Genomic DNA, 15,799 nt, shown 5'->3' on the forward strand with positions numbered 1-15,799 from the left:
TTCCAACCAGATAGAGCTTGAGAGGATCTGCAGAGAAGAATGGCAGAAAATCCCCAAATAAAGTTGTACAGACCTTGTAGCATCATACTCAAGAAAACTGGAGGCTGTAATCACTGCCAAAGGTGCTTCAACTAAGTACAGAGTATAAGGGGTGAATACTTATGTCAATGCAAAATTTCTGCAAGCTAACTTAAATGAATTCAAATCTCCAGGTCCAGAGGAATTACATCCTAGGACACTAAAGGAAGTGGCAGAAGTAATTGCTGAACCACTCGCCGTAATCTTTGAAAAATCCTGGAGAACAGGAGAGGTCCCAGAAGATTGGAGAAGAGCAAATGTCCCTATCTTCAAAAAAGGGAAGAAGGTGAACCCAGAAAACTACAGGCCTGTGAATCTGACTTCCATACCGGGAAAGATCTTTGAACAAATTATTAAACAGCCTGCATGCAAGTACTTGGATGAGATTGGAGTAATTAACCATAGCCAGCAGGAGTTTGTAACAAATAAATCATGCCAAACTAATCTAATTGCTTTCTATGACAGAATCACCAACTGTATTGATCAGATAAATGCAGTAGATATAGCATATCATGACTTTAGTAAAGCATTTGACAAAGTATTAGAGATGAGCGCACGTACTCGTTAAGGGTGATTTCGCAATCGAGCATCGCTATTTTCGAGTACCTGACTACTCGGATGAAAAGATTCAAGGGGCGATGAGGGTGAGCGGGGGGTTGCAGAGGGGAGTGGGGGGGAGAGAGAGAGAGCTCCCCCCTGTTCCCCACTGCTACCCCCCGCTCCACCAAGCCGCCCACCGCCCCCCGGCGCCCCCCGAATATTTTCACCCGAGTAGTCAGGTACTCGAAAATAGCGATCCTTGATTGCGAAATCGCCCTTAACGAGTACTTTCGCTCATCTCTACAAAGTATCTCATGCCATCCTTATTGAAAAAAATGACCAAATATGGGATTGACAAGGCAACTGTTAGCTGAATTCACAACTTGCTGAATGATTGTACTCAAAGAGTGGTCATAAAGGGCTGCATGTCCAAGTATAAGAATGTATTAAGTGAGGTACCACAAGGCTCTGTCCTAGGCCCAGTGTTGTTCAACATTTTTATAAATGATCTAGAGGAGGGAATTGAGAGGCAATTGATCAATTTTTTTTGATAACACAAAGCTAGAGGGGATGGCTAATACTGGAAAAGAGATAGAGAGGATTCAAAAATATCTAGACAAACTTGAACAGTGGGTATCGACTAACAGAATGGTGTTCAACAAGCAAAATATAAAGTCCTATATCTGAGCAAGAAAAATGAAAAAGTGCATGAATGGGAGGAATTGAGCTAAGGAGCAGCACATGTGAAGAAGACTTGGGTATACTAATAGATAACAGACTGAACATGAGTCAATAATGTGATGCAAAAAAGGCAAACACAGTTCTGGGATGTATTAAGAGAAGCATAGAGTCTAGATCACGTGAGGTAATTATTCCCCTCTACTCTTCCTTAGTCAGACCTCATCTGGAACACTGTGTCCAGTTCTGGGCACCCCAATTTAAAAAAGATATAGACAAACTGGAGCAAGTTCAGAAAAGAGTTATCGGGATGGTGAGCGGTCTGCAAAACATGTCCTAAAGGGTGTGTTTAGTTTGTAAAAAAGAAGTCTAAGAGGAAACTTAATAGCTGTCTACAAATATCTGAAGGGCTGTAACAGTGCAGAGGGAAAAGGCTAGAAGCAGTGGGATGAAACTGAAAGGGAGGAGACACAGCTTAGATATTAGAAAAAACTTTCTGGCAGTGAGGGGGATCAATATGTGGAACGGGTTACCATGGGAGGTGGTGAGTTCAATGAAAGTCTTCAAACAAAGGTTGGGCAGACAACTGTCTGGGATGATTTAGTGAATCCTACATTGAGCAGGGGATTGGACCAGATGACCACGAAGGTCTCTTACAACGCTACAATCTATAATTCTATGAAAATGTTAGTTTTTCATTATTTAAAAAATTACAAAGATTTCTAACATTCTGTTTTTACTTTATCATTATGGGAACATTCAGCACAGGATGATGGGGAAAACATGTTTTTTTTTAAATTCGCACAAGACCACAACATAAAAAATAGAGCAAATGTGAATGATCCACTGTATATCAATTGTGTCCAGTCAGTGTTTTCTTGCCAAAGCCAGACACATCTGATGACATAATAATGAATTTTTTGCACTAGTCTATAGCCAAACAGAAAAATGCTGTATGCAACGTTTTTTTGTGCAGCACAGGAAGGCTGCCGGCATCAAACCTGATGCATTGGATGCCATGAACTGTCCCATAGAAACTATTGCCTCAGTTCTGACATCAGTTTGCCTCCTGTATTAGAACTTTGTTTTACAAATAAGCATTGTAGCAACTACTGGAGGCCGGACAATGTCAGTTAAATGTATTGTGCTGTCTTCATTTGAGGGCCAGGAAAAGAAAAGGAGGGTTGGGTAGGGAAGAAGTCATTATACAAACCGAAACTTTAAGAAAACTTGTTTCTCTAGACCATACATAATAAAGGCACCGTAAAGCTTAAACGAAATTGGATATTATATGGATTCCCCAAGATACTACATGAACCATCTAGGAGCTGAGCACTAGCATTTGGCCCATTTTAAAATTTGAAAATCTTCTAGCACTAAAAAAATGACTTAAAACCTAACTTTTATTCCAACATTACAAGAGATAAAAACAAAGAATGAACATACGCGTTTCGAGCCTGAACAACTCGGCTCTAACTCGTAGCCCATTTACACCTGCTCCTGAAACCACACAGTCAAGACAAAGCAATCATCCACAGCCTTATGGCTGTGCAATAGCAGTATTGTTATAAAACTGTCCAAAAGCTTCTTCTTTCGTTAATGGGGCTTCCTTCCAGTCCATGAGCATAATATGGGAGAGTTGAACATAGGGGAAAAGAGGCTACAGGCTGAAGCCAGGTCTGTAAAAACTTTTTCTCAGCATACGCCTTTCCCAAAAATCATCCCCAGAGTAAATAGTTTTTGTACACTCTTCAGATCAGTCCTAATTGTCCCTTTTGGGGATGTTTCACAAGTGCAGAATATTTCTCCAAGACACCTAACGATGCCGAAAATTCAGAATTACAATTCTCATGTATATACACAGGTTATGGAGCAGAAATCCACAGCAACAGATTAAGTGTCATCTTTAGGTGAGTCTTGCAGAAATATTCCGCACGTGGGAAAGGTTTCTTACGGTCATCCATAGTACTATCCATATAATGCTGGTTGATGAAAAATATTGTTACATCTATGAGCAGCTTAAGAAGTCAAACAAATTGACAACAAATGACTTGGAAGTGTGATTCATAATGTATGCTTGGAACTTCATGTCTATGATAGCTGCACATAAAGCAATCACAGTACACAGAATCCTTTCCAAAGTTGCCCAGCCTCTAGAGATGGTTTTACACAAGCCAGCTACATACAGAGATTCATTCCTCGGCTCCAAGTTGCAAAGCATAAATTCTACTCATATCTAATGATCAATGGAAACTAAATCATAGGTCTATATCTACCAAAGCATGTGCTAGCACAGGTCATATCTGCAAATCTAATGCAAACTGTGCACCACACTAAAATCTGCTGCTGCAGCTGGCTGCTTAGTTGGTTACCCAAGTATTTATTGCAGGCAAAGCACAACTAAAGAATCCAAGTTACAACGATTTAACTCCATGGACCTATCTATGCACCCTTTATATAATGAACAGTGTGTTCAGTCCTTGAGCATAACAATATGCATTGATGCAGGCGCAACTACTAGAAAACATAGGCAGGTATATGCCAGATGAATGCTATCAAGAAGGAAAGGGTGTTTGCACTTATAACCAATTTATTACCGATGAACATATGGCCAATATTTTGTCTCACGTCACAGGGAAGAAAGACAAACAGAACCTGCAATTTAAGAGTGGGGGTGGGTGACAGTCTGACTGCAGGAGGAACTTAAGAGAGCAATAGACAGATAGCAGAGGGGAGTTTGTGTGTGAAAGAGAGAAGGAGACATGTAGGTCAACTGAAGAGAAGGACAAATAAATGTATTTGCACAGTGAGAGAAGTGCAGCAGAGTATGTGAGCTTCTGCCTAGAGTGCCACCTTATCTGTCTCTCCAACTGCTACTTACTTACCTCTGAAAAGCTGAAACCCATCACTGTCCCCAGCTGTTCCTCTACTGGCTTCCTACTTTTATCTGCCACCAGGTGAGCTGATTTTCTCTTTGCTGTTTGTCTGCTTTGCACTCTAGCTGAAATAAAGTCTTACATCTCTATTCTTGAGCAGTTGTTTCCTCTGAAAGACTGGATTAAAGGGATAAGTTTATTTGCAAGTGTACAAAGAGGCTGCAAATCGTTTGATCTGAGCTGTGTATTGAAAATCTAACTATCTGTCATCATTTTCCTGCACTGAGATGCTGCTAATTTTGCTGTTATGTGATGTGGGTTTTAATGCACAATTAATTACATTTTATAAATCCTACTTGAACAATTGTCGGGATTTAAAAGGGGGGGAAACCTTTCTGTGGGACAGCAGGTGGTTCAGCCACTGGGCATGGACTCAGGTGACCAGGGTCCAGTAATTTTCTGCAGCGGTGGAGAAGACAGGTGACATGAGAAGAAGCTCTAGTGCCTGCAGATGGCGTGTAAGAGATAACCGGGTAATAAATCAAGCTCAGTTCTCTGTCAGGGCTTCTACTATATGTGATTTGAGATGCTATCTGTAGGGTTAGTGCTGCAGGTTATTTCTCTTCTTTTGGTCTACATGAAGGGAAACACATCTTTATTTACCTGCCTTGTTGGAGCACCATCCTAGCCCATGATGGATACAGCTGGTTTCTATTCTAGAGCTGCATTGGTTAATGGCTTAAGAGTCCTGCAGAACACTTTAAGATGTCAGTAGACCAGCTTGTTCTTCTGCAGACAGTGAAGTGTGACGGGAATTCTTGAGCAATTCTCTTTTGAGTCAGTAGAGACCGCTGGAGGATCAGTAATGTTGCACCATCTCTGGTAGACTCCTCCACCAAGATGATTTCTCTCCTGTCTCATATCCCTCATGACTTGCACAGCTATTATACCATTATGGATACAAAATGCATTAAAACAGAATATGCTTTACTGGTATCTTAATTTTCCATAGCAAATCCTGTTTATCCACTGTGCAATGGACATCACCAGCAATAATACACATAACATGTGCACCTCTGTCTACTTCATTCATTATCACAGTTTGCCTCCAATCTCCAACAGATGTCCTACAGGGGCTCGTTTTGTAGCAGCCACGTTTAGATAAGGATATGCTTAAAGCATTGTATTTCATTTTGAAAAATAAACGTGAAATCAGGCCATAAAATACTGAGCTTTATCATTCTAGGCTTGAAATGGCTGTTTCCGCAGGGAAAATAACGGTGCTTAATCTCCTTGTGACATATTTAATCATTTCTGAAGCAGAGAAGATGAATAAAGAGAAAATGTTAGCCTGAGGGAAACAAAGGGTTTGATTTTCATATTAAACTCTCATAATGGACAGCACATAAAATAAAAACCCGGGGGCTATGCCATAGCTTTGCCCTTAAATATACCCAGGCTACACATTAAACTGGTGCTGGTGCATTCATTACTGTGTAGTCTATGCTCAGTCCCAGACTAAGTCCTCCTGTGTAGCCTCAGGGTATATCCACATCATGGAATGTGACTGATACAAAGAATAAATCCCCAGCTTATTCCCTCAGAATGGGTTTATCACATTTTGGTGAAACAGAATCAAAATTCCATTTTAGATTGTTGTATCTTGAACAAATAATTAATAGCTTGTCATGGGGAAGTGCCTAAAGGTGGATGAGTTTACTTTTGTATTGATTTATATGCACTTGATCTAACCCTAATAGGAGGTGCAGTCAAATCTATATAATTATATATTAATGGTTTATATATAGTTAATGCAATCTATTTCATCTGCAAAGCAGATGCTTCCACAACTGTAGAGAATTAGCATTAAAGGGAACGTGTCATCCAAAAATTACCTATTACATAAACCAGATTTATGTGTTATTTAAACATATTTATAAGGAATTTTTGGTGATGTTTTTTATTTTTCGGTCACAATCTATATATTTTTTTTTTAAATCCTAAAATCCTGCATTTTTTACATTGGCAATAGAACTTAATAATAGTCTGATAGTTCCTGATCAGTAGAGAAAACTTTTCAGCACTCATCTCACTAACATCCAGGCAAGATTACACTGAAAGGTAAACACTTACATGTAGATAACACAGGGTCCACTATTCACAATAGGTGATAAGCTGTGACCATGTACTGCCCCTCCTTGCACAATGACCTCTGCATAGGTGACAAAACATGCCTACAACCGTCTCCAATAAAAGTCAATGGGTCAGCTACTGTCCATTGTATAAATGGCCAATGAAGCTGCCGTAAAGCACATTTCTATATGTTGATAAATGTAGCTCAGGAAAGATGGCAGCCCCCATAGTCATGTATAGACAACTGAATAAACAAATTCTACAATCAGAAAATGAAAAATAAATTAGAAAAATGGAAAATGTTTCTCTATCTGGTTTTGATTAATAAAATAAAAATTAGTGACATAGTCCCATTAATAATGTATATATAGTTAATACAATATATTTTATCTGCAAAGTATATGCTTCCACAACTGTTGAGAATTAGCATTAAGTCATATATTTTATCAGGTTTTTCCAAAACAGCCCTTGAGGGCCACAATTCTGTTGAATGCACCCTAAACTATTATCAATGAATGCATTGTTTGATGTATTGCACAGCCATTTAGCTTGAGTTTAGATACATAAATCCATAGCTAAAGGTTTTGTCAGCAGTAGTGTCATCATCTGGTTATTATTTTCACTTTTCATTGTAGCCTATTGTTTTCCACCTGTGCTTGTTTATTGTGATTTCAGCAAAGATTGTCTTTAGAATAATTGGCAGAACTAAATTGGACTATGTATTGTCTCCAAGTTGATTTCAAGTGTTGCACCAATCCAGAGTATCAATGGAGAAGAGTATCCAACCCAAATAGCCTTTGTGTCAGCTTCAGTAATCTGCAGCAGAGCGTTAAGGTGTAATATGTTTTGTTGGTCTGAAGTGAATGAAGAAGAAAACAATTGCTTGCACCTTGGAACTATTCAAACAATAGACTAATCCACTTGAAGCTTGTTATCTGAGGCATGTTGTGTGATGAGCAGCGGGTCAGCCTTATATGTCATCCTGTTGGAGATATAATGATGCTATTGAGCACTTTAATGAATGAAATTACACTAGCTTTATCAACGCACATCCATTATGCTCACATCAGATATTATGACTATATGCCAGGAGAAGGGCAGAACTCTGCAGCCTGGTACTGTGTCGTTTTCATGAGCCATCAGAAAAGGGGTGAGTGTTTGTTTTCTGCTGGTGCCCAGTACAGCTTTTTGGATATTGTGCAAGACGTTTCTTGTGTTTCCTATCCTGCCATGAAAATGCATGTCACCAGAAGTTTCATTAAAGGAAAATAAACAGTCATGTCCCTGCTTCATGCAGGGGAGTCATGAATTTTGGATGAGATAATCTGCTGATAGATGGGAGAAAAAATACAGCATCCTTTGAAATACTCTAGCGGTGTTCTAATCCAATTGTCAAAAAGACAGGTCATTATCTAGGAAGTTTCAATATATAGGAGAAATAATGGTGGGAGAAGGGGAAGAGAGGTGTTAAGAGAGATTAAGAAATAAAGCCATGTAGAGACAGAGAACTGGCTGTGGAGAAAGAAGTTGCTGAGTATTGGAGAAATGAGAGGTAGAGGTGGAGATCGCAGAAGATAGGAAAATGAGGCATGAGGGAAGGAGAGTGAGAGGAATTACGAAAATATTACTATGGAATAAGAATGTGGAATGAGGTAAAGGATGAGACTATAAAGACATCAATTCTTATTTACACTTTATGGTAGTAGAGTCGAAAAACAGTCTATATAGAAGTGTGAGTGGTTGTTTGCTGAGTTGTTTTGTTTGTTTTTAGTGTTGAAAGATAGAATTTAAGTATTATATTCTATACTTAGAACTTTATTAAGGAGTCTATTCTACATTAGGACAATATGGTATATGAAGGACAATATTATACAGTTATGACTATATGCTATGCTTAAGATGGAAACATGATTGAACATAGGGAGGTGACATGGCTAATGTGAAAAGGAAGAAAAGTTCATGTTAAACAGAAGTCAGTGATAGGAGAAAGGAGGGAATATCTATTGATTAGTAGAAAATATACTCTACTACTACTATCCAAAAGCCGGGTGTCTTGTTCTATAAAGCTACCTGTAAAAGTAAACAGGTAAATAGTAGCAGAGAGCACTTGAGCTGAAGTGCAGCCACTTATCATAGTCACATCTCTTTCCTCCTTGCTCACTTGTTCAAATAATCCTACAACTCTCCAAATCCCCAAACACTAACACAAACCCTTTGCTGTAGTATATCCCTGCCCCAATCACAGAACCTATGCATGGCAATATCATATCACGACATAGTGCTTTCCAACTATTTATCTTAATCTTTATATGATATAACTACATGCTTTTCCTAATATCCCACCCCTTTTACCTATATACACCAAATTTGGATTCATTAAATAATCGAGATGTTTTTCGGGGCTTTTTTGCCCGAATTGAAGTTTAGATAGAAAAAAAATAAGACATAAACGTTTGGCTTTCCAGTAAATCCACAGAAACAGATCGTATATGTAAAAAACTGTAATAAAGGTCTCTAAACGGGTAGTAAACAACGAAAGTATAGGAGAGATAGATAGAAAGAAAGAAAGAAAGAAAGAAAGAAAGAAAGAAAGAAAGAAAGAAAGAAAGAAAGAAAGAAAAATAGATATTACATAACGGTTTCACAATAACTAATTTGTCACATAATCAATTTCACAATTTTCAATTCATTATCTTTGTAATTACTGGCAAGCAATTGGTTAAGCCAAGTAATTACTAAATTCAATTGAATAAATCTATGATGAAAAAAAACACGTTATACAAGGAAACAAATAGGAATATAATAATATAGTTGTAGAATTGTTCCGTTGATTATCTGTGGGGTGTATGAGGGGACATTTAACTGCTTATTTCAGAAGCACGAGACAATGAATTATAATTTAAGTCGTGACTTTGTTTCTACTTATTGCTGGTATCATAATTCTTAGTTGTGTATTTATTTATTATATTCGTATTTATGTTATTTTTTTAAAAAAGGACATAAAAAGCTATTACTACATTCTACGTTTCAGGTGACTATATATAGTTAATGAAATTTTATATATATATACATATATATATATATATATATATATATATTATTTCATTAACCATTTTTCTGGTTTTAGAGCACATAGGTAGCATATGCGGGTAAATACTGCACCTAATGTTCGTTTTCAGCTAGCATTTCACATGAATGGAGTCCTTGTGTGCTTTGTGTAACTAATGAGCCACAAGTCCTTGTATCAGGCAATATTTACCTATTAGGTGGTCCAAGGGAGACTACTGTTCTTTGCAACACCTGACTGATAACATTTGGGGTCTTTGGGCATCAAATCCACCCTGCTGTCAGCAGCATTTCAACGTATTAATTTATTAGACAAATCTAATAATTCCCAAAATAAAAGACATATGTTTCTAAACATTAACTGTATCGAAATAAAATTTCGGTTTCATTGTGTTAATTTGCAAGTTGTCACAAAATATTAAGGGATTTGGGCTTTATCGGGCAGTTGTATTAATAATGTATGTCCAAATCTAATTGTGCAATCGGATATTTATATTTTAAACAAATCTATTTATACTTAAATAAATCTTTAGAATTTTTAAATATTTTATGAGCTAATTTCCTATTGCCTAAAAGCTCCATATAACTTAACCATTTATTTGCCAGGTTAGCCGGTAAAGGGTTAAAGCTGCTGCAGGGTTGAGAACTGAATGAAGAGATAGCCCCATTGAAAGAGGTTGAATGCCATGACAACTAGCAACAACCTCAGATTTATCCCAAACAGTTAGGGCACATTGTAAGAGGGCGTCAATCATGTATTATTTGGCTACTGAAATAAATGCAAAAACTGAGCCCTGACAAAAGCATCCAACAGGAGCCGGACATTTGTCTACATTTCGCCCATTGTCCGCAGCTTAGCAATCGGTTTGTATTTGTGTTTGCCCGGGTCCGACCACCCAGGATGAGCTGGGGGCTTGCTAAGACCCATGGCATTGTCACACACATCACATACTAGATGGGAGGCACACAGATACTGAAATCAACTGATCAACAATAATCCATTGGCTTTTTTTTTACTTCATGCATCTCCCAGACATTTTTTTTCTCTTGCTGTACAGTAGTGAGAAAAAGTCAGAGAACTTCCATAGACCACCCTCCAATCCTTCTTTCTCTAATACCACAATTATAATAGCATGTAGTATACAATATTATAATATTGTAACAAATTAGACAATTTATAAATAAATACATATTGCTAAGTTACTGTAAAATTTAAAAATAGTCAAAGAAGAATAAAACTGTTATAATATCGCACAAAATGCTACAAAACAACACATACTGATTAACATTGTGGCGTTAACGATGGGTATAGGCTATATAAGGCATATATAATTTACACGAAATACATGATGATAACATTTGCACAGTGTAAATGGCTGTAAGAATTTTAAATCAAGCATATTTTTATATAAACATTTAGACTTTAATAGTATTTTTCTAAATAAATGATAGATATAATGTAAACAGGGTAGTAATTCACAAATCTCAACAATAGACAGAGCGTATATAAAATAGTATAATACTACAACAGTACACCTAACACATATATCACATTTAAATAAATATATTTATACATATATATTTATATCACCATAGTGTATATGTATATATATATATATATATATATCCACATAAAATATATATACACGCATGCATGTATTACATATAATACATATATAATGAACACATACATTATCATACATTATCTTATAACCTATATTATCTTATTTACAACCATCACACCTACAAATTGCTCTGCATTTCCTCTTAAGAACCTATCAAAGCAGGTTTATTTTACATAGTAACATAGTTTCAAGGTGTCTAGACAATACAATGGCCATGGTTTACCTTTAACAAAGAGCCAATCTCCCCGGATGATTACATTTCTCCACACTTTAGTTTATTTTGGAGCAAAGTGGAATCAATTACTTGCTTTTTAATTTCTACTACTCATCCCTAAGCCCCAACCACAATATTGACCTAGGAGGTTTACATGAATTGGTCTCTTGCCATTTGAATAGCATCTTGTTTAGGTAAAGCCCAATATCTTGAGTGGGTCTTGTAGGTTCTGTAAATACTCAATATTCTGCTTTGCTACAAATCTCCTCTAAAGGATGAGGAGAAAGCAGAAGAGAGAGGGAGACAATTTGTTTAAACGTGGTCTCAAGTGTGCAGAATCTCAGCTACTTGGAGGTCCTTTGTATGTAAATACTATGTAAAAGGCCCTCCCCATCTTTGTAATTAATTGACACGTTATACCACTCATCATGTGCTGAAGCACCAATGGTAAAGGCTCCGATCTCCCCAAAACCCACAATTTCACATCTGCAAACACTGTCTTCATCCACTTGACTCCCAGGACCCGCCCACACGTGGCCAAGCTTTCTGGATCTTAATGTACTTTTTCTCCTCTCTGCAGGTTCATGTGTGAAGACCCAACCTTATATGGACTCATCACTCCAGCTATGGCTTATTTTTTTCAGGCAGCAGGCAACTGCTCAGTGTGCTCCAGCCAGACCCTGAAGTGAGCACACTTTGGCATTTTTCCTGGAGTTACAAACTATTTGAGAGGAGCTTGTGTGCTCTTGTGCTCTGTGATATCACTCATCTGCTGCCTGTGAAGCCCTGTGTGTGGGCTGCTGCTGCTCCTGCTCTTGCTTTTCTTGCTTTTCCTTGCAACTACAGTAAACCTTTTTGTGGCAAAGAGGATTGTTGTTATTACTGTTGTTATCATCATCATCATCACTGGTTGATTGCAGCCTTCTAAAGGAGAACATGTCTTCTTTAACCAACAACACCAAAACTGGGTTTTCTGTCAAGGACATTTTAGATTTGCCTGACACCAATGATGAAGAAGGATCCATTACTGAAGGGGCTGATGAAGATACAGAAGGGTCTGAACCCCCCAAAAAAGCTGGAGGGTTAGGTCAGAGCACTCTAGAAGCTGTGCAAGGTCTGCCTCTGAAAAATCCCTTCTATGACAATAGTGATAATCCCTATACGCGGTGGCTGGCTACTACTGAGAGCATCCAATATTCCTGTAAGTACCTGCTAGATGTACTGTATCATTTATATTAAGCTACAGTAATATAGACACATATCAAAAAGGGAGTACTAAGTAAAGGGAGACTATAATGTATCCACAGATAATATTATATATTAAAGACCCTCCCTAATCAGGATGCTACTGTAGCCCTCTGTTATGTCTTCATTCTCCAGATGAAACACAAATAAACGATAACTACACTTTCTAGTTACAATTCTCACTACAGAGGGATCTTTGTGTAGATGATTTGGAAGATCAGTCTTTTTGGCAGGGAAATAAAATGTCTACACGAGGCTAAGGCTGTGCTCTTCAATGAAGGAATTGTTGATTATTCTTTAAAAATCAATTCACGTATCTTGGACCAAAATAGACCCCTGTAGACACTGAGAAAAAACTTCTCAGTGACCCATAATTTACAAGCTTTTCATATTTTACAGAACTGGAATGTATGGATGTAGCAGAAAGGTCATTGCGGGAGGAAATCAGATATAGAAGCTATTCAGAGTCTTTACTTGTGGGTTGATTTATGGAGATAAACTAATCTGAGCATAAAAACTATGTTTATGTTTATATAGTTAAAATATGTTATTATATATGTTTTATATACATATATCGCATAAATAAATAGTTAATAGAGAGATGAATAGGCATAAAGATAATAGATGGATATTTAACATTATGCATTATGTATAAGTATCTTTATATATATATATATATATATATATATATATATATATATATATATACATATATACAGTGTAACAGATTTCGTATGTGTTATGAGAATATAGTGAGTACTAAATATGATGGCCGAATACACGATATGTCAATTTTTACATACAAACATTTTATATCTATCTATATCTATCTATCTATCTATCTATCTATCTATCTATCTATCTATCTATCTATCTATCTATCTATCTATCCATATTTGTACACACACACAAACACACACACACACATATATATATATATATATATATATATATATATATATATATATATATATATATATATATGCATATATATATATATATCTCATACAGTACTGTGCAAAAGTTTTAGGCAGGTGTGGAAAAAGTGCTGCAAAGGAGGGAGTGTTGTTTTTTTTAGTCGTTTAGCAAAATGCTAAGTGAGTGAACAAAAGAGAGACCTAAATCAAATCAATATTTGGTGAGACCACCTCTTGCCTTTAAAAAAAAGAACCCATTCTTCTAGGTGCACTTGCACACAGTTTTTGAAGGAGCTAGGCAAGGAGGTTGTTCCAACATCTTGGAGAACTAAGCACAGATTTTCTGTGGATGTAGGCTTGCTGAAATCATTCTGTCATGCAATCCCAGACAGACTCGATGATGGTGAGATCAGGGCTCTGTGGGGGCCATATCATCACTTCCAGGACTCCTCGTGTTCTTCTTTACACTGAAGATAGTTCTTAATGACATCAGATGTATGTTTGGGGCTGTTCTGCTGCAGAATAATTCCGGAGCTAATTAGATGCCTTCTGTTTTTTTTTAAAAACTCTTACTCATGAGAAAACATTGTTTCCACACCTGCCTAAAACTTTTGCACACACACACACACATATATGTGTGTGTGTATATATATATATATATATATATATATATATATATATATATATATATATATATATATATATATATATATATGACATGAAGTAACATATTTATTCAAGTTTATGGATAGATAGGATAGCTAGATGAATCCTCACGTACTCCCACCAGTGATCTCCCCCCTGTCTTGGACTTTCTGCAGTGCATGGCTTTGCATCTACCAATTCCCAACAAGACTCCTCGCCCAAATCTCCAGAACCCTCAGCTGATGAATCCCCAGACAACGACAAGGAAACATCAAGCAGTGCAGACTCTGGGAAGAAAAGGAAAAGACGGGTTCTATTCTCCAAGGCACAGACTTATGAACTAGAGCGAAGGTTCAGGCAGCAGAGATACCTGTCAGCACCAGAGAGAGAGCACTTGGCAAGCCTAATCCGCCTCACACCCACCCAGGTGAAGATCTGGTTCCAGAACCACAGATACAAGATGAAGAGGGCACGGGCAGAGAAAGGTATGGAAGTCACCCCTCTTCCCTCACCTAGACGGGTGGCAGTACCAGTCTTAGTCAGAGATGGTAAACCATGCCACACACTGAAAGCTCAGGACTTAGCAGCCACTTTTCCAGCTGGCATCCCCTTCTCAGCATATAGCGCCCAGTCATTACAGCATATGCAATATAATGCCCAGTACAGCTCTGCCAGTAACCCCCAGTACCCAACAGCTCATCACTTGGTGCAAGCCCAACAGTGGACTTGGTGAACTTTTACAGTATTTTCAAAGACTGATGTACTCCAAAATGGTGAAAAAAAAGACTGCTGGGTAAAATAAGAAACATTATTATTATTATATTATTATTATAATTATTATTATTATTGATTATGTTTATTTTATATTTTTTATGGGAGGTCTTGATCATCTTGAAAAAAATTCTGGTACTTGTGCTCCATGTTTACAAAATTCTTCTATGACATTGAACCTGCCTACCTACAAGAAAAAAACTATTCCTGCTTTTTGTGACTTTTTTTTAATCCTTATTTTTGTAAAATATGTTTGTGTGCTGTAGAGATGTTGTCAGTCGTACATAAAGCAAGTGGAATCACTTTAAAAAATATAGAGAATTTTATTTCCTCCTTTTATATGAAACTTTAAATATTTATGGCCATGTATAAAGTCCGACCAACTATTAGATTTTTTTTTGTAAATATTTGTGGTTATTGTTGTCATCAGTAACCTTCAGGGCGTTTTTATGCAATTATTCCCAAAACACAAAAGTAGAACACAATAAAAAATACATTTCAAAGTCATTTACATATAATATGCATCTGATTATGTATGATTTAAAAAAGGAAAGAAATCGAAAAAAAAACCTTCCACCTCCTTGGGAGATTTTCACTTTTTTATAAGAATTTTAATAAAATGATGTGTTAATAAAATAAAAAAGGTGTGCTTGAATTTTTGGATAGGAAATAATATATTGGCTGCATTATGATCTCTTTTTTTTCTTTCTGCAAATTTCATTACTATTTATTTTAGTTGTATTATATTATCGGGACATAATATATATAATATAATAGCGCTGCTATTATTTATTATTAGATCCTTGCATCATTCAGCTTAGGAGTATCAATAGTAAGTCGGAAATGTTTACTGCCTATGTGCAGTCAATGGCTCTATACAATACGAAGTTGAGGAATGACTTGAAGCTTTTCGGGTGATGTTATTTCAGTGCTATGTGTTTGCTTGGTTACAATTGCTCTATTTGTCTATGTTAAGAGGCAGCAGAGGTAGAAGTAAGGTAGTGCAAGAAA

The 15,799-nt window shown here is 36.9% G+C and overlaps 1 protein-coding gene across 1 annotated transcript; it reads left to right on the plus strand.

Moving 5' to 3' along the window:
- Nucleotides 1-11,820: 11,820 nt before the first annotated feature.
- Nucleotides 11,821-14,995, plus strand: NKX2-2 (NK2 homeobox 2). The gene is made up of 2 exons (XM_066594529.1): nucleotides 11,821-12,411; nucleotides 14,194-14,995. Exons 1-2 carry the CDS (start codon nucleotides 12,147-12,149, stop codon nucleotides 14,748-14,750), a joined length of 822 nt encoding a protein of 273 aa, XP_066450626.1. The 5' UTR covers nucleotides 11,821-12,146; the 3' UTR covers nucleotides 14,751-14,995.
- The last annotated feature ends 804 nt before the right edge of the window (nucleotides 14,996-15,799 follow it).

This window comes from Eleutherodactylus coqui, chromosome 3 (assembly GCF_035609145.1).
Source record: "Eleutherodactylus coqui strain aEleCoq1 chromosome 3, aEleCoq1.hap1, whole genome shotgun sequence".
Classification (NCBI taxonomy): domain Eukaryota; kingdom Metazoa; phylum Chordata; class Amphibia; order Anura; family Eleutherodactylidae; genus Eleutherodactylus; species Eleutherodactylus coqui.